Source organism: Daucus carota, chromosome 9 (assembly GCF_001625215.2).
Source record: "Daucus carota subsp. sativus chromosome 9, DH1 v3.0, whole genome shotgun sequence".
Classification (NCBI taxonomy): domain Eukaryota; kingdom Viridiplantae; phylum Streptophyta; class Magnoliopsida; order Apiales; family Apiaceae; genus Daucus; species Daucus carota.
The window spans coordinates 3,234,067-3,260,931 of NC_030389.2; the positions used below are offsets into that span (position 1 = coordinate 3,234,067).

At 31.4% G+C, this 26,865-nt stretch overlaps 3 protein-coding genes across 3 annotated transcripts; all 3 read left to right on the forward strand.

Moving 5' to 3' along the window:
• Positions 1-5,905: 5,905 nt before the first annotated feature.
• Positions 5,906-7,213, forward strand: LOC108201928 (UDP-glucosyltransferase 29). The gene has a single exon (XM_017370270.2). It carries the CDS (start codon positions 5,906-5,908, stop codon positions 7,211-7,213), a length of 1,308 nt encoding a protein of 435 aa, XP_017225759.2.
• Positions 7,214-11,665: 4,452 nt separating this feature from the next.
• LOC108202086 (22.0 kDa heat shock protein) lies at positions 11,666-12,590 on the forward strand. The gene has a single exon (XM_017370462.2). The coding sequence runs from the start codon at positions 11,840-11,842 to the stop codon at positions 12,410-12,412; it is 573 nt and encodes a 190-aa protein (XP_017225951.1). The 5' UTR covers positions 11,666-11,839; the 3' UTR covers positions 12,413-12,590.
• A 10,593-nt stretch (positions 12,591-23,183) lies between these two features.
• On the forward strand, positions 23,184-24,920 carry LOC108201040 (AT-hook motif nuclear-localized protein 1-like). Its single transcript, XM_064084493.1, has 5 exons — positions 23,184-23,334; positions 23,853-23,920; positions 24,002-24,133; positions 24,410-24,571; positions 24,810-24,920. Exons 1-5 carry the CDS (start codon positions 23,184-23,186, stop codon positions 24,918-24,920), a joined length of 624 nt encoding a protein of 207 aa, XP_063940563.1.
• The last annotated feature ends 1,945 nt before the right edge of the window (positions 24,921-26,865 follow it).

Consider the following 26,865-nt stretch of genomic DNA (forward strand, 5'->3'; position numbering starts at 1 on the left):
AGTCGAGTCTTACAGTGCAGCACTTTGCTTCACCTATTTCTTCCAAAAGTTTAAAGATGATGACATAAGAAAAGCTTAAAATGAGGCATCATGTACGCATTTCACGTGTGCGCTTGCAAGTTGCAAGTGGTGTGTAGTCACCTGCGGTACAACACCCGCGCATGAGCCACATGCGTGTGTACACTTGCGCATCTGAAATATGCGTGCACAGTCTATGTGTATGTATTCCAAGTCCATGTGTGTTTAATTCAGATGTGCAGCTCAACATTCCTATCCTTATGATGCGTATTTACGGCACACGCATTCCTTGTGTGCGTGTTTGAATAGGTATTTTGGGCACATTCTGAACATATAGTCATTTTGGGCACCAGTACATGAAAAGTTGTTAGTTAGGGCTTTCACCCGCTTTGCTACGGGGTAGACGTAGTATTTTGTCCATAAACTTATGCATATGACCAAAAAATATTGATATATAATATTTAACTGAAAAGAGTTTTTAATAATCTAGCTTTGGTAGATAGATGTCCAGATCAAATGAAAATCCAACTAGCTACGTACTCGGTACGAGGACATTAAAGAGCATGACAATATATATGCATATTAGTTTTTTTTTTCATAATATTATTTTTTACTTTTTTTTTTCAAATGCAGTAAAAACAGTATAATTTTTTTTGTGGATGATGATAGTTTCAAATATTCAACCCGTTTTCTAGATATCAGCAAACGGTATGATGATATATATGACGGTGATTACCTGCTCGCACCTATGTCGGTTGTTATAAAGAAATATAAGTCCATCTAGTTTTTTCTTCTTTTTTTTTTTCTCAAACAAATAAGTCTCTCTAGTTAAAAAAGATATAAGTTATTATATATTTATTAGGAGTAAATATTTAACATTTAATAAGTTTAAGCCTTCAAAAAATGATAAAAATTAGATAAAAAATATATTTTAATTAAAAACTTAGTGTTTATTTTATAAAATAGCTAATTAAAAGGTAAAAGAAGACTGATTAGATTACCGACTTTTACTGCGCTTAAAATATTCTTATTACCGATATTATGTGATATTCTTATTACCGATATTATGTGATGTAAATAAAACATACATGATGACATGTATATATAGGCGGATCCCGACATGGTTGCCCATAAATTGCATAAATAATATCTTGTCTTAGAGTTTAAATATATGGTTTAAAGATGCGTGTTTAAATTTTTTTTTCAAAATAATAAAAAAATTAAGTTTATTAATAGTTTTAGAGAAATTTTATAATATACATATAAATATATATATAGCGGGCCGGAAATGATTGAAGTCCTATAGTGATATAAATTTTGGTGAACTCTGTGATAATTCCTGTAAGAATGCAATATGATGAGCTGCTAAATTCTAGAGTGGGGTACCAGGCCCCATCCTGAACTTTCTCTGGGCTAAAAACTAAATTGAGTCCCTTTAAATTTTTTTGAAAATATTTGAAATCATCAAGTATTTACTAACAAATATTAAAAAAATGTACAAACTGTTTATACGTCATGATTTAATATACAGTCTAATAATTCATAGAAAATTAATTCCAAGAGTATTTCGAAATACAAATAGTTGATAATATCATCCGAGTTAATGTTTTCTTCAAATACCTTTTTGATTGATAAAATTGCAAGATCATTGAATAATTCCCATGACATTGAGAATATGAAGTAACTTTTTATCAATTTTAAGTCTTTAACTTTGAATAACTTCTTTTCCCCGATGTGACGATGTCACCTTCACTGGAACTTTGGAACTTTACTAAATTTTTTAATCAATTTTAATATTTGCTCCTTTGACAAAAAAAGTGATATTATAATTATATAGAGTAAATTTCAATGAAGACCTTTGAGACAATGCATGTTCTGCAACTAAAACATTACAAAACGTATAATTTTACCAATCATATTAATAAAAATCAAAATTTAATTAGAAATCTTGAAAAATCATATATATATTTTTACATTGCGGAACATATGCTCCGCAAAATATGTCTAACTTGTAAAATATACATTTTTTTTCAATTTAAAATGAAATAAAACTATTTATATAACATGCTTCGTAAAAAATTAAATTGTGTAATATTTTAGTTGTTGAAAATGCATGATTTTGGAAGTTTCCAATATAAAGTAGTCTTCACAGATTTTTAACTGGAAAATTTTGGGCCTCATTTTAAGTTTGGGCCTGGGCCTTTGCCTTTCTAGACTACCCTGACCGGCCTGAGTTGTACTATAGGTGGATGGGTTTGGTGAAGAGGTTAAGAGAGATATTAATGAAAAAGGTCCCGTAGGGGCAACATTGCGAAAGTCGTAAAAGAAAACGTGTTGCCTAAAACTTTGTAAACCTTCTTGCATGCATGAGCATGGCTCCCGCTAGGGGTGTACACGGTTCGGGTTGAGCGGGTTAAAAAATTTAACGATCCAACCCAATTAAATCGGGTTTTCAAATTCTCAACCCAAACCATAAAAATTAAATATATAACCCAAACCAATTTGTATTACTTCGGTTAGGATCGGTTCGGATCGGTTTGATCGGGTTATGAAATATAAAATAATTTCTCTTTTATAATCTAGTAAAATCAAATTTCAACACATCAAAAGATAAAAACTTTAATTGAATGCACTACACCAAGCAGGTGAAATACCTAGTGTATGCAAAATGAGTTGAGCACTATAACATCAAACATGCACTACTGAGCAAAATGATTAAAGCTCGATACTAAGTCAAGCTTGATACCAGAAACTTCAGAATTACAGCAATAAATTTAAAAATTAAGTTGAACAGAAACAATTAATAAAGCACAACAAATCAACAATTAGCAAAGCACAACAAATCAACAATTTGTTAAATGGACTAGGCTAACATATTATGGGTTACCGGAGTGGGGTGAATAACTTTTATATGTAATTTAATATTTTTTAATCGGGTTGGGTTGGATCGGTTAAGAAAAATCGAAACCCGTGTCCAACCCAATTAAATCGGGTCACTCATTTTTTAATCCAATTATCAATCGGGTAAAAAAAGTTCGAATTGGTTCGGGTGAAATATGATCGGTTTGGATTGGTTCGATCAGTTTCACCGACCCGTATACACCCCTAGCTCCCGCCTCCCTGTATCATGGTCTATAAATCATTAACACAACAAGCCATTGATTTGGCAGCCACAAGCGGCTCTGTCCCAAAATCCATCTGTTTTTTCAGCAAAATAGGTGCAGCGCAAAGCAGTTAAAGTTTTTTAATCTCCTTCTCATAAGACTTTGCTACGGGGTAGACGTAGTATTTTTTCCATAAACTTATGCATATGACCAAAAAATATTGATATATGGAGTAAAATTTAACTGAAAAGAGTTTTTAATAATCTAGCTGTGGTAGATAGATGTCTAGGTCAAATGAAAATCCAACTAGCTACTTAGTACAAGGACATTAAAGTGCATGACAATATATATGCGCATATTAGTCTGTTAGGTAACCCTTTCATAAATTCTTGACATGATCATGCATGCATGGTTCTTGTATCACTACTATCTCATCATCTCCACACCAACCATATTATAATTTGTAAAGCAACAGACGCATGTTGACCATAAATTTAGTAGTTATATCTATGATATACTATTATTTAGAGATAGATATATTGTAATTTATTTTAAATAATTATATTACATATGTCTTATTTGGAATATACTCCAAATAACACATATAAGACTAAAGTAGAGAATAATAAAATGTTTTGTCTCCGGTTCTTTCTATGTTCAAAATAGGTTGAGGTTTTGTTAAAATCATATATAAGTAGATTTTGTAATTAAAATATTATTTTTATTCTCTCTCTTTTTTTTGCAAATGACTTTTTTATCCAAAACTAGATAAAAGGATGTTTTGTATATTGAATATGATTATTATTACAATAAAAGGAGTACTTTTGTAAATAAAATAACATACTTAATCATATTTTACCAAAGAATTATCAAAATAAAATATATTTTCACAAAATATCCATGAGCACAATATATATATATATATATATATGTGTGTGTGTATGTATGTATATATATATATATATATATATATATATATATATATATATATATATATATATATATATATATATATATATAGGCTCATGATCAAATAGAAACTACTCTTAAAATAAAAACTAGAAACCAGTTACCCTACCACTATTTATAACTACGGGTATCACTAATTTATACTGCACTAATCACTGTTTTTATACAGTATGTAAACAGCGATTTTTATTATCAAAATTGAGAAAATCTACTTATCTAAATTATTGATAATCGATTATAGATGATTAATTTCATCCGTAGGAAGGTTCTTGGTGGTAGGAAGCCGCAAAAGAAGTTGTATGATGGTGGTAAGTAGTCGTTAGTTTTGTAAGTTATGATGGAAAGTGTATGTGACTATTGATGATGATAGACAATGGTGGCAAGTTATAGAAACATTTGGTAATGGTGGTAAGAGGTCATATATACGATTTGGGTGAAGATGATGGTCATATACGTTGAATATATGTGTATATATATATATTTATATTCGCGAGATATGCTATATATAAATTAGTGATATTTTATATACAAATTAGTGATTTCTGTAGTTAAAAATAGTGATAAAAAACTGTCCAGAAACTGGTTATTAGTTTTTAGGCTAATTTGGTTTCTATTGGAGTAGGACTCTATATATATATATATATAGAGTTTAGATAAGTAGATTTTCTCAATTTTGATAATAAAAATCGCTGTTTACATATGGTATAAAAACAGTGATTAGTGCAGGATAAATTAGTGATAGCCATAGTTATAAATAGTGGTAGGAAACTGGTTTCTAGTTTTTATTTTAAGAGTGGTTCCTATTTGATCATGAACCTATATATATATATGTATGTATATAAAATATTTTTAGATCCATTATCTTTTTCATACATTTCCAAAATGATAAACTTTAATATATAGCATATTTTTAGATCCGTTATCTTTTTTCACAATCTCTATTAATATTGTATAATAATATAAAATAATATTATATCTATTACTTTTTTTTACTATCTCAAATCTATTGTTAAATATAAATGAATCACATTACTTTACCTATTTTCCATCTAGATTTACTCATTTTCTATATATTTTTTTTGATCTCTTTATGAATGTATATAATTGAGTAAGATAGAGAAAATTAATTAGAAAATCCTTCTCCATCCATTTTGTCTTTCTTTCTCATGTACAAAACACAGGCCCTTCTCGATCCATTTTATTTGATGGTATATATTTTAATATTTACTTGACTTTATTGTTTTACTAATATTATATGAAAATAATTTTATTTTTTTTAACTAAAATAGATATTTAAATAATTCATAAACACATAATTAAGTTAATATATTATTATTAGGAGTGCAAAATAAATTTTTTATTTAACATATTATATAAATTTAAGTTCATCAAAAAATAATCAAAAATTGGAACGTATAAAAATTTAATATTTATTTTGGATATAATAGAAATACCCATTTAAAACGTGAATTAAGGACAACGACTGTAACCAAACTTTGTACGTTCCCTTAAAATATTGGTACTGCGATATTAAGTGCTGTAGCATGCCTGAAGCATATATATAGGGGGGCGGGTGCAAGTGTAACATAATGAAATTGTAGAGGTAGATGTGGGTTTCTTTTCTCTTCTTTCATACACAGTGTAATATATCTGTCCCTATCTGATTATATAGAGAGAAAGGCACGGAGAGAGAGAGAAGAGGGAGAGAGAGAGAGAGAGAGAGAGGAGAGACAGGGAGGGAGAGGGAGAGAGTGAGAGAGAGAGAAAGAGAGAGAGAGAGAGAGAGAGAGAGAATGGAAAGTAAAGGGAGAGACATGACGGTTCTGATGCTGCCATGGTTAGGGCATAGCCATGTGTCATCTTACCTGCAGCTTGGGAAAAGACTGGCAAGAAGAGGCGTTTCTATATACCTATGTTCAACACCTGTCAATCTAAAATCAGTCCAACAAGCCCTTGTCAATAACCCCTCCATAAAAACAGTCGAGCTTCATCTTCCCACCTGGCCGGAACTTCCTCCACAGCACCACACAGTAAATGGCCTCCCACCAAACCTCTTGTCAACTCTCAAGAAGGCTTTTGACATGGCAGCCCCTGAATTTTCCCATATCCTTCAAACCCTAAAACCAGATTTGCTTATATATGATGTTTTCCAATACTGGGCGCCAGAAGTTGCTCTGCCCCAGAATGTTCCATCAGTTCTGTACATCACATCCGGCGCCGTGACAGCCTGTCACTTCCATCATCAACACAACAACCCTCACTCCCCTTTTCCCTTCCCTGAAATATATTTCACAGACTATGAGAAGGCAAAGAATGAGAATTCCTTTAAAGTAAATGCTCATGGCATGACAACTCTAGAACGTGTCAGCTCTTGCGTTAGTCAATCGCAAATGGTTTTAGTCAAGAGCTGCAATGAGATAGAGGAAAAGTATATCCACTATCTTTCCACTCTTTCTGGGAAAAAAGTTCTACCAGCTGGTCTAATTGTTTCTGAAACTGTTGATTGGAAAGAAGATGAGGACACCGAGATCTTTGAATGGCTTAACAAGAAAGATAAGGCATCAACGGTGTTTGTTTCAACCGGGACCGAGTGTCACTTGTCAAAGGAAGATGTTGAGGACATAGCTAATGGCCTAGAGCTAAGTGGCGTAAACTTCATATGGTTTGTTAAGTTTCCGGATGGAGATTTCATGGGGGAGTTTCTCAAAAAATTCCGCGAGAGAAATATGGGAGAAAAGGGAATAATTTTAGAGACCTGGGCACCTCAGGCAAGGATATTACAGCATTCAAGCATCGGGGGGTTCGTGAGTCATTGTGGAAGGGGTTCTGTGACTGAAGCCCTGGCATATGGCGTTCCCATAATTGCGATACCAATGCAATACGATCAGCCACTTAATGCTAGAGTGCTGGAGGAGGCCAAATTGGCCGAGGAGGTTAAGAGAGATAGCAATGGGAGGCTTCAAGAGGGCAATATTGCAAAAGTCATAAAGAAAATTGTGTTCCACCAGGATGGGAATGAAATAAGGAGGAAGATCAAAAATTTGAGTGCGAGCCACAAGGAGAATGAAGACAAATATTTAGATATAGTTGTGGATGAATTGCATAAACTTTGTAATATCTAGTCGGAGAGTTTATGTGGTCTAATGTGTGTGTGTAACATTTTTATTCAATAATAATAATAAATAAATTTTGTTCTATTGATAGTTCCAAAGAACTGCTAGCTCACTACAACAAAAGAGGGAATTTACGACGGAAAATTTATGACAGAAAATTTATTACGAAAAATTTATAATTCCGTCGTAAGTTCCTTATTTTAATATTTTTTAAACTAAAAAAAATCAAAAAATTCTAGTTCTGGGTACGGTGTCCTTTTTATACGAGTAACCTACGACGGAATATGATCTTCTGTCGTAAGTTTGTTATTTTAATATTTTTTAAATTAACAAACTTCCAGTTCCGAGTACGAGTACGGTGTTGTTTTTATATTAGTAACTTACGACGTAAGTTTAGTTATTACTTCAACGAAATTGTGAGTCCACTAGGTATAACGTACGACGCTTGACTATATTTACGATGCTTGATCATACTTACGACGCATGTGAAAAATTGTTACGTTTTTTTTGAACTTACTACTTGAGCAAAAACGACGGAAATATGCGGTCGTAAATTTGGAACTACTTACGATTGATTTTAGACTTAATTTCCGTCATGAATAAAATTGTGGGTCCCACCAGGTAGTCCTGTGAAAGAGTTAAATGAACGGGCGGATAACGATTATATTCATAAATTAATTCACATAATGAATATATTTTAGGGTGACCTTACTCTATGATAATTGCCATACCAATTCAATATGATGAACCACTAGATGCTAGAGTGATAGTACTGTAGGAGGCTGGGTTCGGTGAAGAGGTTAAGAGAGATAGCATTGAGCATGGCTCCCTGTATCAGAGTCAATAAATCATCAAGACAACAAGCTAATTAATTCAGTATTTCTGAAAAGTTAAAGCAAAATAGGTGCAGCCCAAAGCAATTAAAGTTTCTTAATGTCCTTTTCTCATAAGACTTTGCTATGTGGTGGAGGGAGTATTTTTTTGATAAATTTTTGCACATAACCAAAAAAATATCAAATATATATTATTAAACTGAAAAGAGTTTTTGATAATTTAGCTGTGGTAGATAGATGTCTGGATCATCGGTTCATTTGTTTTGGTCAAATAATATCTGTTGAAACTTGCTGGGTTCATTGGACGTTCGTACTGAATGAAAATCGCCCTACGAGAAATGTATATCTTAAAACTATTTGCTCATTATAATTCTAGATTGAATATAACATTATAGGGAGATGATGAATGATATCCTTATGTCCATAAATATTTATGTAACAAAAGGTTGTTAAGTCTGGATTCCGTTTAGCCAACAAAGAGCTCCCTCCACCAACCTATCTTACTATTTACTGCTATTCTTGGTTATTTAGTTTTTTCATATTGCTTATCCAAGTCCACGTTGTGGTCCTGTTTAGTGACAGGTTAGTTCTCATAGACAGATCTTGCCTTTGCTAACTCTCATAGTAACCGGAGAATGTGAAGGATAGGCTCTATAAACCAGGTGATCAGGTTCATCATTTTAGTATAACTGGTTACTATGATTTATGGGGCCGTTTGACCAAGTTTAAAAAAAGTGACTTCTTGCTTAAAATAAAAAAGGTAGATTAGATGTGAGAAGTAAATAAGTTACTAAAGTGTTTCGAAAAGAAGTAGAAGCTCTGAGACATAAGGGCCATTTGGGTTAGCTTAAAAGAAATGAATCCTTACTTAAATTAGAGAAGTGGAGTAGAAGTGAAAAGTAAATAAGTTAATGAAGTGTTTGGAAAAGAAGCAGAAGCTCTGAAAGAGAAGTTAGCATTCTCAGCTTCTTAAAAGTGCGTGCGCTTATTTACACAAACGGGTCAAGAAAAACAGAAGCCGGAAGCCGCTCCTGCTTCCGGGAAACAAAATAAGCTAGCATTCTCAACTTCTTAAAAGTGCTTCTACTTATTTACACAAATGGGTCAGAAAAACCAGAAGCCCAGAAGCAGAAGCTGGCTATATCTATATTTCTTGCTACTTGACTTTGTTCGTATTTGAAACTTCTTCTTCTATACATTTTCTAAATCTACTTAGATTGTCAAGTCTTAGTATAAAGTATACATAAACTGTAATAAATCATAAATTTTCACAGTACTCACCATGCTTATATAGAATAATTCTGCTAAAAAAGGAAGCATACGAAATTTCTTACAGGTATATATGTATATAACCCTCCTTCAATTTACAGGCTAAAATATTGGTGGAAGATTTAAATTTTGAACTACATAATTCATTTCAGATAAAAAAAATTCAAGTTTTTTCTTAAAATTTTTAGAGGGAAACTTGATTTTATTGGAGAAAGATTTGAACTATTTCATGCTTATGGCGGATTGAATCACAGAGCTTAGTTGAAAGAAAAGCAATCAATGTTTAGTATTAATGATTTAATCTTTACCTATATCATGTTCCAGAGATAATCATTTGGGAGGGAGAGGACCCTTACAATCAGTATCTTATTTCTAGTATTAGTTAGGATTCTGCAGCAGAACTTCACATGCAAAAAATGTCAGTATTATATTTTGCAATTATTTTTGAACACACAACGATGCAAAACAAACATGGAAAAAACATGAAATTTAGATCCTAAAATTCTATCTAAAACTTAGAGTTCTGCATCAGAATTTTAGTGATTGTCTCGTTCGACGGGTTCTCTCTCGAGCGCGACTCTACAAATATATTCAAATTTTTTCAAACTTTTTAAATAAGTACTTTTTAATTAACATGAGTACTCATTACTTGATATATAGGCTTACCAATTCAAAATTGAAATTTAATTTTTAGAACATTAATTAGTTAGCAGTTAATTGTGCCACTTGGGTGTTATAATTTCATTGAATGTCATCACCAATCATAATCTTTGGATCACAACATGTATGTTTAGAAAAAAAGTTTATGTACTCCCACCCTTTAAACACAAGACGTAACAAATTCACAATTTGTTATAAAAGTTAGTATCAACAATTAATATAAAATTTCAAATTAATAAGTATGGTTATACTATTATATACCCCTCGGTCTCATTTTATGTGAGTTTGTTTTATTTTCACGGATTAAGAAAAAGGTAGTAAAAAAAAGTAAATTTAGGGACCTATCAAAATTTGATAATAAATTTGAGATAGTAAAGGAAAGCAGGGGTGTAAGAGCATCTCCAACCATAGCAAGCCCTTACCTAAAAAATGTGAGTTGGCATATCAAAATTAAAAAATATCGCCAACCACGTGAAAAAATGTCACTCCAACCATAATCATACATTGTCTATAATTTTAGCCATCCTGTTATGGATGATTATATTTGTCGAACCTCTATAAGAAATTTGTACATCATTTATTACCATACTGAACTCATATATTCTATTTTAACAATCTAAAATATTAATAACATATTATTTTTAAATTATAACCAACCGATATAGCCAATAACATTAAAGTACAATATCTTACAGATTCAGCAAATTTTACATAATGTCTTACCGGTCTAATTTAGCCGACGATTATAACCAACACCTTTGGAGATGCTGTAATAGTGTTTATTTAATAAAAAAAGAGAATAAAATAGAGAAGGAGTGATTCTAATAGTGAAAAGTAGTGTTTAAAAATAGTAAACATAATAGCTTCATGGGGTCCAAAAACGAAAAGGTTCATATAAAACGGACGAAGTATGTGTGTTGTATGTAATTAAAAATAACATCAGTAAATATAATCACACCATCAAAAGTATAAAAACTAATTAATTATGATATATGAACTGATACTAAGTTGATCTAGTATCAAATATTTTTCTAAAAAAAAAATATCATAAAAAATTTTGTTTATCCAAATAAGTAAAATAAAATCCATACAATTTTATAATATTGAAACATGTTGCTTTATTTTCTTTTATATAAAAAAACCTACATATAATATTTTTTATAAGCTGGATTAATATTTCTTTTAAAAGCTGAATTAAAATACAGCTTCTTTTTTTAATTATGAATTAATATAATTCCTAATTTAGTCATGCATATTTTAATATGCTTGTAATAATTTAAGGATATGTTAATTTTTTAAACAAAAACTTGTTTGTAAACCTATATTTTGATATATATATATATATATATATATATATATATACATATATATATATATATCTGAATTTATTATATAATTTTGAGGTTTCGATTTAAATTAAAGAGATCCGAACCGAAAATCCAATAAACTATATATTTCGATTCAGTTCAATTGGGATTTGATTTTGAAAGTTGGGATTTTGTTTTGTCAAAAAGAGACCAATTGCCATTTTTCTATAAATTATAGCCAAGATGATAAGTTTAAATATCATAGAAAAGATGTTATACAGGACGATAGGGACACGCCTAAAATGTTCCAGAACATGCATGTTCTTTCTCGGAAGTGTGGGGATTTTCACTGAAGTGTCTTTCAATTTCATTTACACTCAACTCCTGAACATTCCAGGCTCAATTTGCTTTCAATAAAAGTCTCTCTCCACTTCAAGAATTCAGCTGAAGACTCCAGAGCTTTCTTAACTCTATATAAATCCCTCACCCTCCTGCCTTTACCATCAGATCATAAGCCAAGAAAGCACTGCAAAACACAATATTCAAAGTTCACACCTTTTCGAGAGATGGCGATTTCGAGATCTTTTCCCATCACCCTTTTAGTCCTATTTGCAATAATTTTGATGAAGACAGATGCATTGGCACCCTATGCTGGTAAGAGCCTGCTGGACATGCTGATGCTGCCAATGGAAGACCCTTTCAGAATTCTTGAACAAACTCCAATGACAATGCCTAAAGGACTTGTGGAATCCGTGGCCATGGCTCGGGCTGACTGGAAGGAGACCTCAGCAGCCCACATCATCTCCCTGGAGATCCCGGGGATCAAGAGAGAGGATGTGAAGATCGAGGTGGAGGAGAACCGAGTGTTGAGAGTGAGCGGGGAGCTGAAAGCAGAGGAAGAGATTGAAGGAGAGAAATGGCATAGAGCGGAGAGGACTAGTGGCAAGTTCTGGAGACAGTTTAGGTTGCCTGGAAATGCTGACTTGGAGAGAGTTTCAGCAAATCTTGATCATGGGGTGTTGAAGATTGTTGTGCCCAAGTTGGCTGAGGAGAAGAAGAAGGAGCCGAGGGTGATTAGTATTGCTGGAGACAGTGGAAGTTCTGGTGAGAGTGTCAAGACGTCGAAAGCCGAGCTTTAGAAGGATCAATACCTGTTGATCTAGTCTCAACATTTTGCTGTGTGTGTGTGTAGAACAGCTAGCAGAGGAAGAGCTTGTAGTTTGTGTGTGATTGAGGTTTGCTAATTTTGTGTCAATAAATGTAAGTAATGTAATTCGCTTAATAGAAATAAGTTGTATTTCTACTCTTTCACTACAATGTAAAATCTTGAATCTGAATCAAGAACCTACAAAATATTTCTTACAAAGAGTAAATTCCAAGAGTTTGGCTGAAGTTTATACCAATTAGCAAACTTGTGGCTGCACTTTAAAAATGACAAAAGCGTGGCTAGAGTTTGCCTTCGCCTTTTAAAACTTTGGCTCCCGTGAAGTCCGTTAGTTTTCGTCCGTTAACTCACTTAAAAAAACATAAATTGAAGGGGTAGTTATGTAAAAACAGAAAATTAGCAGGTAGTCTCTCCCTCTTCCTCTACCAAGCCCTACTTTTCTCTCCACCGCTAGCCCTACTTCTCTCTCTAGCTCTCTTCTTCGAATCATACATCATGAACTTCATACTCTTAATTACATGCTTCGGCATCATAATGTTTTCCCCTGTTAATGTTTTCGACCTCCACCCCTACCAAACTTCGGCCAGCACGGGCAGCTAGCAATCCCGCACAACGACCAAAAATATGTAGGAATATAAATATAATATATGTTGGGGATTAAAGAGAAGAAACTTGTTCTCAATAATCCACACAACTTCTCACACAAAATATACAAAACTCACAAATATATTTCACTCAAAGAGCTTAATATTTTTTTATGATTACAAAACTTGAAGATGGTCCTATTTATAGGACTATATGGAACCTACTAAAATATTTGCACATAACACTTAATACTAGGTACATGAACCATCTTGAAATGCAAAAGGACATCAACTCAAAAGACTACCAACTCGAAAGTCCATAAACTCAAAGGTCCATTCTAGAAGCTTTTAGGAATATTCTAAATAATAAAAATATTAATAAAGTTTAGCTTATTATTTTAACAGCCCCCTTAAGCTAAACTTTTTCTCATGCCAAGTTTATTCTTCAACTCCTTGAAAATGTCCGGCCTCAAAGGTTTCGTAAAGATATCTCCAATCTGCTCTTGTGACTTGCAATGTTTTCAACTTCTCTTTCTTCACCAAATCTCGAATAAAATGATATTTGATTCTTATATGCTTGCTCTTCCCATGAAACACAGGATTTTCAGTGAGTGCTATAGCAGACTTGCTATCACAATATATAATTGGACTTTCTTTCGTGGCATGTTTTAGATCCTCCAACACCCATGTGATCCACAAAGCTTGGCAACTGGCCAATGACAAAGAAATATGTTCCGCCTACACCGTTGAGCGAGCCACAACTTGTTGTTTCTTTGACATCCATGTAATGGCACTTGAGCCTATGAAGAAAACATTTCCTGAAGTGCTTTTACTATCATCAACACTCCCGGCCAGTCACTATCGCAATATCCAATCACCTTGGAGTCTTTTTCCTTTTGATAATAAAGACCATCACCAAGTCTTCGATCATCTTCAAATTTAAAAACAATTTTCACATTTCAGATTATTTTTATTTTACCATCATGGATCAAACAAGTTTGTGTCTGTTCTTTCTTAATCATTAGTTACGAATTGGGTTAAAGAATCATTTATGGATATTATATGCTTCGAGTTTACCATCCTTCCTCTTATTCAATTATTTAAATTGTTTACTATATGGACCTTTTACATTGTGTATACTATATACTATATATATTTTGCTTTTATTTAGTTGTGAATTCTCATTATGTTTTTCACTATAGCTTAGGCTGAATAATTAACAAAGAGTGTTCAGCTTGCTGATTATTTTTGAGTTTTTAAAAATTAACTTAGGCTGAAGTGGGGAGGAAATTTTGGCGGGACGTCAGAGACTAAGGCTGATAAGCTAAAGGACTGGATTGTAAGGAATAAATGTTTCTGCCGATGAAGGTACAATTCTACATATATATGTGAGCTAGCTAGCGGTGTTAGTCGGGCTCGGCTCAATAATCTGGGAGGCCATGTGTAAAACTGAATTATAAATTTTTATAATGATTAAACTAGCTCCAGCATTACGGAGTTAGAAAGGTGTTATTTTTACAAGGTAAATATCTGCATTTTCAGAGACATTGTACTTGCTGATGTTGCCTGGTGCTGTACTTCTGCCTGGTGGGTGCTGTAGTTTTGCCTGGTAAAGTATGTGCACTATTAGTAGCACTATTAGTAACCTCCTTAATAATTTAATTTTTTTTATGCATATGCTCTACAAAGTTGTAGAAACTATAATTGAAGTGCAAGTGATTGGAGCTGAAGAATCTTATCCAAGATCCCAATATTCAATTACTATGTTCCGTGTTGGTAGTCTGAAGTCTCATGTTAGTAACATTATTATTAAGTTAATAATGTTCTATTTGTAGGACGAGTTGTTTAATTGTAGCGGGGTTTGTTATTTGCAGTATTGCTGAAATTGCATGATATGTTTAACATTTTTATTAAAAGGATTTTTGTGTATTGGATAATGAGCAGGAACTGTTACAAACAGAATGAATTTGATTAATGACGGAGAATTAATCACCAAAGTGGATTGTCAAGTTTTGTTGGTGTACAAATTATTGTGTGCAACCGAGAAGGAAGAAGGCTGCAACTTTTCTGGCAAGACATGGAGTAGAAATTTAAACTTTTATTTGCACTCAAGAATCCTTCTACTCGACATGGGAAACCTATAAAGTAGATTCATGATGGCAGTACAAACCCAGCAGATTTTGGGGTTGTTGGGGGCTGGGATGAAGTGAAGGCTCTCCTTATTTTGGTGAAGATTTTCACAAATAGAATTAATTTATATAACATATATTAAGAATTTGAAGATATGCTGTTCTTTTTAGTTGAATCAAGATAGTAAAGGTATAACTTAAGTTGTCATTATTTTTATACTTGGACAAAGTAATTTGTGTTTTTAAAGTTTCTTTCTTCGAGATCATGAAAATTTAAAGTTTTAGTTTTTTCTATATTTTTTTAAATTTATATAAGTCTATAAACAAAATTTATAAGTAGAGTAATTCAATTCTTTTATGAATAAAACATATAATTTTATTGATATTGGTGACAGTTAAACTTCAACTCTTTTTTTTTTTACGTTAATTTCACCTTCTTATTAAGTTAAAGATATGTGATTAATAAAGTGTTGGTAAATGTTTTAATTGAAGTATAAGTTTTTTTTAATAGAATTGAAGTATAAGTTAATTAACACTCTCTAATTAGTTTGTCTTAAAAATCTCCACTTAATATATTTATATGTGTACGTGTATTTCAGCAACATTAATATATAATTGTTATTATTTTTTAAATATATCTTATTTTTTAATTATTCAAATTCAAGTACGATGCTTCACGATGAAGTAGTAACTGGATTTGAATAATTAAAAAATTTAATTATACTCTCACATTTAATAATTATTTTGGTCAATATATATATGAATACCTACAAACAAAATATATATATGTAATACATGGGGTGAATGACTTTTTTAACCACATCTCCTTCAAGAGTTTCCAGAATAACCACGGACTTAAAACGTGCCCTAAATACCCAAACAAACACGCATACAAGAAATGCGTGTAGTTATAATTCTAAAAACACACTGTAATCACGCAGTTGGAAAATGCGAGCACCCGAGAACGCATACTCAACATGCGTGTATCATGTCCACAATAATGAAGGACACAAAGTATTGCATAAATTAGATGGACAAATACACATTAGTAGAAGAGGAGACACATTAAATTGGACTTCTGCAAAATTCACCTAACATGTCAAGTTTACTTACGGATAGGAGGATGCAAGCTTTCAAACACGCAGATTTGAGATGCGTATTTTGAATATAAATTATAAAGACATGATACACTTCAAGAAAAGATGGAGAAGATTCGGGGGATGATGTTGAAGAAGAGAGCATGTATATATACTGAATTTGTTGGTACTTTTGAATCATTTGTGTATGTGTAAATCACAAGTCTATGCTGGAAAGTTTAAGTTATTAAAGCATGGTTAAGATGCTTCCATATTCCACACACGCATGTGGAATATGCGTATTTGAGTGGGTAGAATAGACATTTTGGGCAATCAGCTATTAAAATTATGATATATGTGGAATTTTCTCTAATACATGTATATATAATATTATATATTATTTAATATACTAAACTTATATTTTTCTTTAAATAGAATTATAAAACAATTATACCCTATGCGTAGCATGGGCAAATACTAGTTATATATATAATAGATGCTGTAAAACCGTATAATTCTTTTTTTGGATGATGATAGTTTCAAATATTCAACCCGTTTTCTAGATACAAGCAAACAGTATGATGATCTGTCGGTGATTACTTGCTCGCACCTACATCGGTTGTTATAAATAAATATAAGTCTCTCTGCTTAATAAAGATATAAGTTACTATATTTTTATTAGGAGTAAATAAATTTTTTATTTAACAATTAATAAGTTTAACCCATCAAAAAATGATTAAAAATTAGATCAAAAATATATTTTAACTAAAAAATTAGTGTTTATTTTATAAAATAGCCAATTAAAATGTAAAAGAAATCTGACTAGATTACCAACTTTTACGGCGCTTAAAATATTCTTACCGATATTATGTGATGTAAATAAAACATACATGATTACATGCATATATAGGCGGGTCCTTGCAAGTGTGCTTAAGAGAATGGAGACCAATATTTAGATATAGTTACCGAGAAATTGCAAAAATAATATCTTGTACTAGAGTTTAAATATATGATTTAAAAATGTGTGTTTAAAAATTTTAATCAAAATAATAAAAAGAAACTAAGTTTATCAATAGTTCTAAAGAAGTGTTATAGTGTACATATATATATCGGGCCGAAAATGATTGAATTCCTATAGTGATATAAATTTTAGCGTGAACTATTACTCTGTGATAATTGTCGTAACAATGCAATATGATGAGCCGCTAAATTCTAGAGTGGTACCAGGCCCATCCCAAACTTTTCATAGGCTAAAAACTAAATTGAGACCCCTTAAAAAATTTTGAAAATATTTAAAATCATCAAATATTTACTAACAAATATTAAAAAATACAATCAACTGATAAGTCATGATTTAATACACAATCTAACAATTCATAGAAAATTAGTTCCAAGAATATTTCAAAATATAAATCATTGATAATATCATCCAAATTAATGTTTTTTTAAAGTACCTTTTTAATTGATAAAACTACATGATCATTCAATAATCGTCGAGATATTGAGAATATAAAGTAAGTCTTATCAACTTTAAGTCTTTAACTTTGAATAACTTCTTTTTCCTAATGTCACCGTACCAGAAACTTTGGATCTATACTAATTCTTTATTAATCAATTTTAATATTTGCTCCTATGACAAAAAATGTGATATTATAATTATATAGAGGAAATTTCAATGGGGACCTTTGAGAAAATTGAGATCATTCATGTTCTACAACTAAAATATTACAAAACTGTACAATTTTTCCAATCATATTAATAAAAATCAAAATTTAATTAAAAATCTTGAAAAATCATATATATATATAGAGTTAAGTTCTATGGAGTACAAAAAAAATGGAGTATTGGAGTACAAAGTTTGATAAAATGTAATCTAGTCATCTAAATTTTAATTTTTTTTGTCCAATAATATTTGTAAATATTTGACAACCTGCACATTATGTTCTGCAACATAAATATCGTGATCAAATGGTAGAATAATTACTTTTATAAATCATAGGACTCAATGTTCTGCAATATAACTAATAAACAGAACAATAATCTTAATACTTGTTAAAATTGAAAGATATTAATGATTAATTGACAATTATGTGCAAGACAACTTATAAATGATAGATTATATTAAAATTTGGATAATCAAAGATATTATATAGGATCAAACTAAAAAATTATGATTTGTACTCCAATACTCCAATATTTTTATGTACTCCATAGAACTTAACTATATATATATATATTGCGAGGAGGATATTGAGGAACATATGTCCTGCAAAACATGTCTAACTTGTAAAATGTACACTTTTTTTTGGATATATAATGAAATAACTTTATTTATATAACATGCTTTTTAAAAAATTAAATTTTGTAATATTTTAGTGGTTGAAAATGCATGATGGTCTCCAATAAAAAGCAGTCTTCACAGAATTTTAACTGAAAAATTTTAGACCTCCTTTAAAGTTTGAGCCCAGGCCGTTGCCCTTTTAGACTACCGACCGGGCCTGAGTAGTACTGGAGGAGGTTGGGTTTGGTGAAGAGGTTAAGAGAGATAGCAATGAAGGGATCGGAGGTCCCATGAGGGCAACATTGCGAAAGTTATAAAAGAAACTGTGTTGGACAAGGATGAGGATAAATAAGGAGAAAGTCCAAATATGTGAGCTCGAGCTCGAATACACTTTTTTGTTCGATAAGAAAACTCGACTCGGCTCGATTCGATTCGATAGGAAAAAATTTAAAGCTCGACTTGACTCGACTCTGTTCGTGAACAGCCCTATGCAAAGTAGTAGAGTAGCCTAAAACTTTGTAAATTTTCTTGCATGCATGAGCATGGCTCCCTGTATCATAGTCTATAAATCATTAACACAACAAGCCATTGATTTGGCAGCCAAAAGCGGCTGTCACAAAATCCTTCTGTTTTTTCAACAAAATAAGAATTCTATTATTTTTTTGTTCAACATAGGGTTGAGAAAGCCTTATAATCTTGAGGTCATGGGTTCAAATCACCTATTCTTAATTTTAAATTTTCTTGAAAGGCCGGATAGTCAATAGAGTTTGTGTAAAGTATTTAAAAATATGGTAATACTTATTAAAAAAATTACTTTATATAAAATATCACATTGTCATTAATTTGTTAGTATATGTTATATATTTTAAAAAACTGTTCTAAATCTATCAATATACTTATATAAAGGAGAAGCGAGGGGCGTGTAGGTGGCGCCTCTCAGATAACTCCATTCTATTTTTCTAATTTTCTAGAATTTTTGGATGAAAAATATCAAAAATAAAACTATTTTTTTTGTTTCAGATTAATTGATATGGTATATATATATTGACATAAATTAATCTGATTCTGTTTCAGATTATTTATGGAATATAGTGGCTTGCAGTTTTTTTTCTTCAGATTATTTAATTATGGAAAAGAGTAGCACACAAGTCTCTCCGCACCTATAAATACCCCTATAGGTGGTAGGGTTTTGGATCATCTAAACACAACCTACTCTCTCTCTCAATACCACAACCCTAATCGTGGTGGTGTCGTTCGTTTGTAACGACATCATAACCCGTTTTATTGGGAAGTTATCGTTCTACACATACAATAATGAGTTACACTGTGATAGATTTTTTGAATGACGATAGAGATGATTGATTGACAATAGTAAGAATTTGTCGGGTGTGGAAGTAGACTGATATCTCATGAATTTAAATTGATGTTTTTGCGGACAACCAATCCAAACAAATTGAAGGAAGGAGTCAATAATATACACCTGCATGAATCAGTTCTGTTAGATGTCATCAATTAATTATGTTAAAGAACTGTATGCTTTTTACATATAGGGCATGGTGTATATGTCTAAGAAGTAGTGTTTGGAAATTAATGACAATGTTGATGAAAAACATGATTACTTAAAAAAAAACACAACTAAAATTGAGATTCGTCATGCTTTAAATCGTTAATTATATGTGGAAATTTGTTTACATGTTTTTCACTCATGAATTATAGTCCAATTTTGTAATTTTATATATTAATATTGGTATTGCATCGAGATGTTTACAATATAAAATTTATTTTATTCTATGAATATTACTTTTGAATTATTAATATAATTTTTATAGACTGCCACATATTTATTTTATCTCACAAATACTAATTTTAAATGATTAGTATAATTTTTATAGACCGCCGCAACGCTCGGCTTCTCAACTAGTTAGATCATAAAGAATTTAGGCTTAAGACTTACTTGAAATATAAAATAAATTCATGACAAATTCAATATTTTATCATATATGAAAAATGATCATGTTTGAATAATAAATTCTCAAATACTTTATATAATCCTAATTTTATGTCATTAATTTTTAATATTAATTTCAAATCATAATTAAGTGTTCAAGGTTTTCAATACATAAAATTAATAAAATAATTTAAATTAATGATTGAATACACGAGAACTTAAATAATACTCCCTCCGTCCCTATGATTTCTATACACTTTCCTTTCGCGATGTCCCATTCAATTCTATACATTTCAAAACCCTCCTCAAATAGTAAATTTTTATAATACAAAAATCTCACTCACCCACTACTTTCATCTACCTTTTCAAATCCATCACTTAAATATTAACAGGTCCCACCACTTTACCTACTTATCTTTCGAAGGGAGTACATCGTAATCATTCGATTATGTGTTAATAACAGACAAAAACTTCTTTAATTGACTCGGTACGTGTACCTGAAAAATCCTTCAATTAATCAGGTTCGTGTTTGTTTGTGCTTTTATGTTGATTTTTAAGTCACTTTAAGTTTAAAAAAGTATGGTTTTGTAATAATTCAGAAGTCGACTTAAAATTAGAATTTAGTCGGAAACTAGTATGATGTACTTTTTTAATAAGTTTATTTTATTTATATAGTTTTTCTTAATAAAAATAAATTTAAACACTAAAATAAATAAACTATAAAATTTATTTTTATTATTATTAAATTATTTAAAAAGACAATTTAAATTGAGCATTTACCATATTAAGTTATTATAAGCCATAAATCACAATTTTAAGTCTACCCACACCGGCATTAGGTGTAAGTACCATAAAATCTTTCAATTAATCATATGTGTATCATGAAAAGATTCTTTAATTAATTGGTGATATAATCTGTTAATTATCGCGGACGTTTTTCTGTGTTATTCAGTAAATCAATTAGATGTCGTGCCAATAATTCTCCAACAGATAAGATACACGTTGAAGAAAAATTATTTAATTGATTAGATAATATAATCCATAACAAGACGGTTTTACGGGGTTATTCATTGACGATGCATGTACCAAAAAAGTTCATGTTCCGAGTACCTACATAAAAATCTTTGAATTAATTATTATTTATTATTTATTTAGTTTTATTTTAATCTTTATCCTTTCCTTTCAAACCCCAAATTATTTATTATAAACAGTCATTAATCAACATGATTTAATTTACTTTCTCTTTCAATTTCAAGACTTTTTTCCACCGAAAAAGAATAGTTAAAAATTTATTGTAAGAATTTTACGCTAAATTGTATTACTTTTGTATTAAGTTCTTGATCTTGAAATGCAAATCTTTATGATTTTGTACTATATTGCTTTAAATAACAAGCCTAGTCTAAGAATTGTATTCATTTTTTTCTTCAATGTAGGGTGAGTTAGTGTAAGAATTGTATTCATTTTTTCCTTCAATGTAGGGTGAGTTTGGTAGCTCGTAAGGCTTATAACCATGAGGTCAAGGGTTCAAATCCCATCATTTTATCATTCAATCAGTCTGATTTACATGTCACATGTTGGGTCTAAGGCGATATAATGTGATAACTGTTGGGGTGTTTGAAAATTAGATCAAATATAAGTACAAAAATTTAAAATCCAATAAATCTAATGGGTGTATTCGATCTCGAATCTGAAATATCTTATATTGTTGAAATTCAAAATTTTAAGATTTAAAAATATTCTATTAAAGTATTATTGGATTATTAAAGGGCAAACAGAACTTAGAGGTTTTGGACAAAATTAGAGGTTTGAGGTGTTTTAGAGGTTTGACCACTAGAATAAGCTAATATTAGTGTTTGAGAGGTAGCGGATTGAAATAGAGGTTTGGATTTAAAAAGCTAATTTTGAAAAACCTAATTTGATGAGCTTTTTGAGTTAGAGGTTTTGGTTTGTGTCATAAAAAGCTAATCAATCAGCTATTTACCAAACAGTTTTTACGAGAAACTGTTAATTCAGTCCGCTAGTCAAAACATCTACTTCAATCAGCTAGTCAAAACGTCTAATTCAATCCGCTAACAGCTAACCGTTAAGCCCTAATTCCCAAACAGGGCCAAAGTTAATTGGTGAAATAATCTCTTAAATTATGGTGGACGGTTTTTATTATTAATCAGTCAATCAATTAGATGCGCTTATCAAAAATTTTCCAAGGATAAGATACACGTTGTATAAAAATTATTTAATTAATTAGATAATATAATCTGTGGCCGGACGGTTTTACGGGTTTATTCATCGAAGATGCATCTATGTACCATAAAAATCCATATTCCGAGTACCTACATGAAAAATCTTGCAATTAATTATTATTAATTTATTTTATTCCCCGTTCTTTCCTGCCAAAAGCTACTAATTATTTGTTATAAATAGGGAACGAACATAATTTATTTCCTTCATCTTACAATTTCAAAACTTTTCTCCGGCGAACAAGAATTGTTCAATATTTACCGTAAGAATTTTACTGTAGATTGAATTAGTTTTGTATTCAATTCTTGATGTTGTTATGTAAATCTTTATGATTTTGTACTCTATTCTTGTAAAGATTAAATCTTCATGGTTTTGTATTCATTGTAAGGGTTGAACTTGTAACTTGTAGGTGCTAAAAATCATAAAAGAAGATATAGATACATCAATTGTAAGTATTGATCTTGCAAGTTGTGTTTGATTGTCTGTAGGATGGAGGGAGAAAAAGTAATTCATTATTCTGCTCCGGCAGCGGCGACGGAGGGAGTGGCTTCGGTGTATGCGGAAGGGAAGAAGAAGAGGGGGAGGCCAAAAAAGTATGGACCAAAAAAGAAGCAAAGGTTGGATGTTGAGAGTCCCCAAGGTTTGTTTTTATATGTTCTTTTTTTTCGTAATCAATTCCACGCACACAACACGAGTCGAACTCCTGTCGGCCCGTATGGGGGACAAGAACTCAACCACTGCACCAACCCTTTGTTGGTGTTGGTGTTTCTATATATGTGTTTGTGTTGTGTTTAATTGATTTATTATTTCATCTTTAATTGATTGATTGTTCGTAGTTTATATGGTATGAAATGTTGTTGCAAAAATAGTGTTACAAAAATTAGATTTATCAAGCAGCAGTTGTGATGTATAAGATTTTTTTTGTGGAATGTATATGTAATAAATGTGTGTCCGGGTTTATGTGAAATCTTGTGTGATTCTCATTGTTTGGTCAATTTTGGAAGATTCTTTACTAGTACTAGTTGAACAATATGTGAGTCAGTGGGACTGAGACACTGTTTGATATGGTCATATATATATGAATAAAAAGTTTGAGGGATTAATCTTTCTGTTTCTTCTCAAGGAAAGATGCTCTACCACATATTTTGTTTTTTATAGGTGGACAGGTGGCATTTTGTGTTTGTGCCAACCTCGGTTCTCATGTAGTGACGGTAGATCCTGGCGAGGTATCATTTAGCATTCTTAATTATTATGACCAATATATTTAATATTCACCTTTTTAATCTTAGATCTCTGTTTGCTTGCAGGATGTCTTACACAAATTAATGTCAATTTCAAAAAGAGAGGCTAAGATCATATGTGTTCTTTCTGGAAGCGGTGTCGTGTCTGCCGTGACTCTTCGTCAATCAAATCCATACGGGGATACTATGAACTACGAGGTGTGAATCTTTTTTCACTTTATAAATTTGAATTTGCTTTCCATAATAATTACATTGAGATTCATGAAGTGCCACATCTTCAATTATAACTGTTTATTGTATGAAGTACAACTACTGTACAATATATCACGTAAAATAGAGAAAAATAAAACGCATACGTAGCAACCAGATATTGGATAGGTTGTTTATTTTCTACAAGGTCTGAATTTATTCTTCTTATTGGCAAAGATGAATTGCTTTGATGGATTTATATTTGTAATATTATGTTTTTCGCAGGGGAGTTTTGACATTCTTTCTTTGTCTGGATTCTTCATTCCAGACGATAATGGTGGAATGAAAAGCATATTTGGGAACATGAATGTCTCGGTGGCAGGTCCAGATGGACGTGTCATGGGTGGTGAACTTGCTGGTTTGTTAACCGCTGCTGCTCCTGTCCAGGTTAGATACTCCTCTAAACTATAATAGAAAAAAGTGAAAACAAAAAAGTGAAAGCTTATAATATTTGTACCAAATTCTTTTATTCATGAGAGCTTAATTATTAGTTACATATTATTGTTTACTAAAATTGACATCACCTATGATTGTGCGAGTATAAGAAAAAGATGGCTTATGGTTTAGCCTATAATAGGAACACTTAGGAATCATTACTGATCAAAACTTTTGTGCACATAATCAGGTCGCGATTACAAGCTGTCTTCCTAGCTATCAGGAGCCAAAACAGTTTGCACCAACTTCCTCCTGTGTTCATGCTACAGGAGAAGGCGAGACTCAGGGAGCTTCTAAATGAGATCCCGGTCCGTCCAAAGAATGGGATTTCTTGTTGATCCCTTGTTTTTTTTTGTAATAATGATCATTTTCTGGTACTTTGGTTTTTGTTCATGTGTACTTTGGTTTTTTTTTGTAATAATGATCATTTTCTGGTACTTCGTTTTTTACTTTTCTGATTTGGTTATTGTGTGTTGGAAACTCCAAAACTATTTGTGTTAGAAAATGAAAGTAAGCTATAGACGAAGAATCAACCTTTTAACAGTTATATATATTAGCCTTAGCTCTTAGCCCCGGCATATCTTCGCACAAAACTTATTTCTTTTCTAAATAGGTGGTAAAGACCGGATTTGTTCAAAAGACCTTAATCTAATGGAGTTCTTTTTTTGCTTATATTCAATACATTTTTCTATCATTACGATGTGGGACTTGGGTTGACACCCACTCAACATTATAATGTTAAAATTCCAAATTTTGTGAAGGTAAAGATGTAGTTGTGTTTAGATACCGATATCTTGTTAATAAACCTTTTCATTGTGTCTGAACCAATTTCATTTCTTTTTCACGGTATCTTCTGGGAGATGATGATGCAACTCTACAAATCATGGACTTGGCCAATAAAGATGGACTTAACATACAATACTAGAAAAATGATTGAAGCACAACGATATGAAATTTAAGGGTTTGGATAGTTACGAGCCAATGAAAATGAGAATGATATGAAATTCGAAGGTTTCGGTAGGTGCGAGGGGATGGAAATGAGAATGATATGAAATTTAAAGTGCTGGATAGGGAATATTTTCCTCATATAATAGGGAATGTCTTGCAATTTTAGCCCGCTGATTCTCAGAAAAATTGAATCTAAACATCAAGCGTGTGAAGTTGGAGGTTTTTCGCTGCTTATAAACCAGTTGTGCAATATTCTGTGGATGGCAAGAGATAATAATTACGATACCAGTAGTGATAAGGCGGAACTGTGCCGTAAGATAGTTGAGTATAGTATAGTCATTGTAGATATTAGTAGAGTTGAGACCTGTGTAGCGATCTTGAGTAGAGTGACCTAGTTGTCACATGTATTTCTGTCAGATGCAAGTATTTAAAATTTTCTCTTATAATTAAAGAGAAAATATTTCAACTCCTTCTTTTGATTAAGCAAGTTTTCTATCTATGACTTATATTCCTAGAAGCATGACTATCTATTTTTGATATTTAAAAGTGCAAATGGTTTTATTCATTACTTTTGATTTAAAATATCGAATGTCTCAAGTTCGATCCTTTTTACTGTTTAAAATATCGAATGTCTCAAGTTCGATACTTTTGAGTTCTTTTACAATTTGAAACTGTTGTTGACACTATAGTAGTACCATTTTGATACTATAATATAAGACTAGTCTTCTGTCCCACACTTAAATCTTGGATTTTCAATAGCGAAATATCTTTGTTAATTCCTTTGAGCTGTATTGCGATAGATTTTAACATTGTAATTAGACTTTGATAAAATTGATTTTCACAGTATTTTGAGATTGAAAAGAAAAAAATGTTTCAGGAAAGGTTTAAAAGAGATGATTGTAAAGGCCGGCAAAAATACTTTGTTTTGATTATATGTATGCGTAAGAGTATGCGTAAGAGGCCTGGACGGCGGTCCAGTGAACGGCTAGGTATTATATGAATATTTATAACACTATTTCAGCCAAATGCCAGTGTGTTCTATTTAGTACCTATTGTAACGGATATAATTCTACGAAGCATGATCTAGTGCTATCACATGGTCTGATCAGTTGTTATAGTGTACACGTTTGTTAAGATTCTAATCCAAAAACTGGTCGTGTACTGTTTAAGCTTATAATAGCTTTTGCTTACTATTAAATATATCATGTGATTTCAAACATATGTTACATAAGAAGATTCATTTATGCATCAGGAGATCATCACAATGAAGCGACAAGGAACAATACAATTGACAAAAA

Excerpts from the sequence above, each read along its gene's own strand:
- LOC108201928 (XM_017370270.2), top strand. The coding sequence starts at position 5,906 with ATGACGGTTCTGATGCTGCCATGGTTAGGGCATAGCCATGTGTCATCT.
- LOC108201040 (XM_064084493.1), top strand. The coding sequence starts at position 23,184 with ATGGAGGGAGAAAAAGTAATTCATTATTCTGCTCCGGCAGCGGCGACG. Across the intron at positions 24,134-24,409 it reads GGGATACTATGAACTACGAG|GGGAGTTTTGACATTCTTTC; the intron begins GTGTGAATCTTT and ends TGTTTTTCGCAG. Across the intron at positions 24,572-24,809 it reads CCGCTGCTGCTCCTGTCCAG|GTCGCGATTACAAGCTGTCT; the intron begins GTTAGATACTCC and ends GCACATAATCAG.
- LOC108202086 (XM_017370462.2), top strand. The coding sequence starts at position 11,840 with ATGGCGATTTCGAGATCTTTTCCCATCACCCTTTTAGTCCTATTTGCA.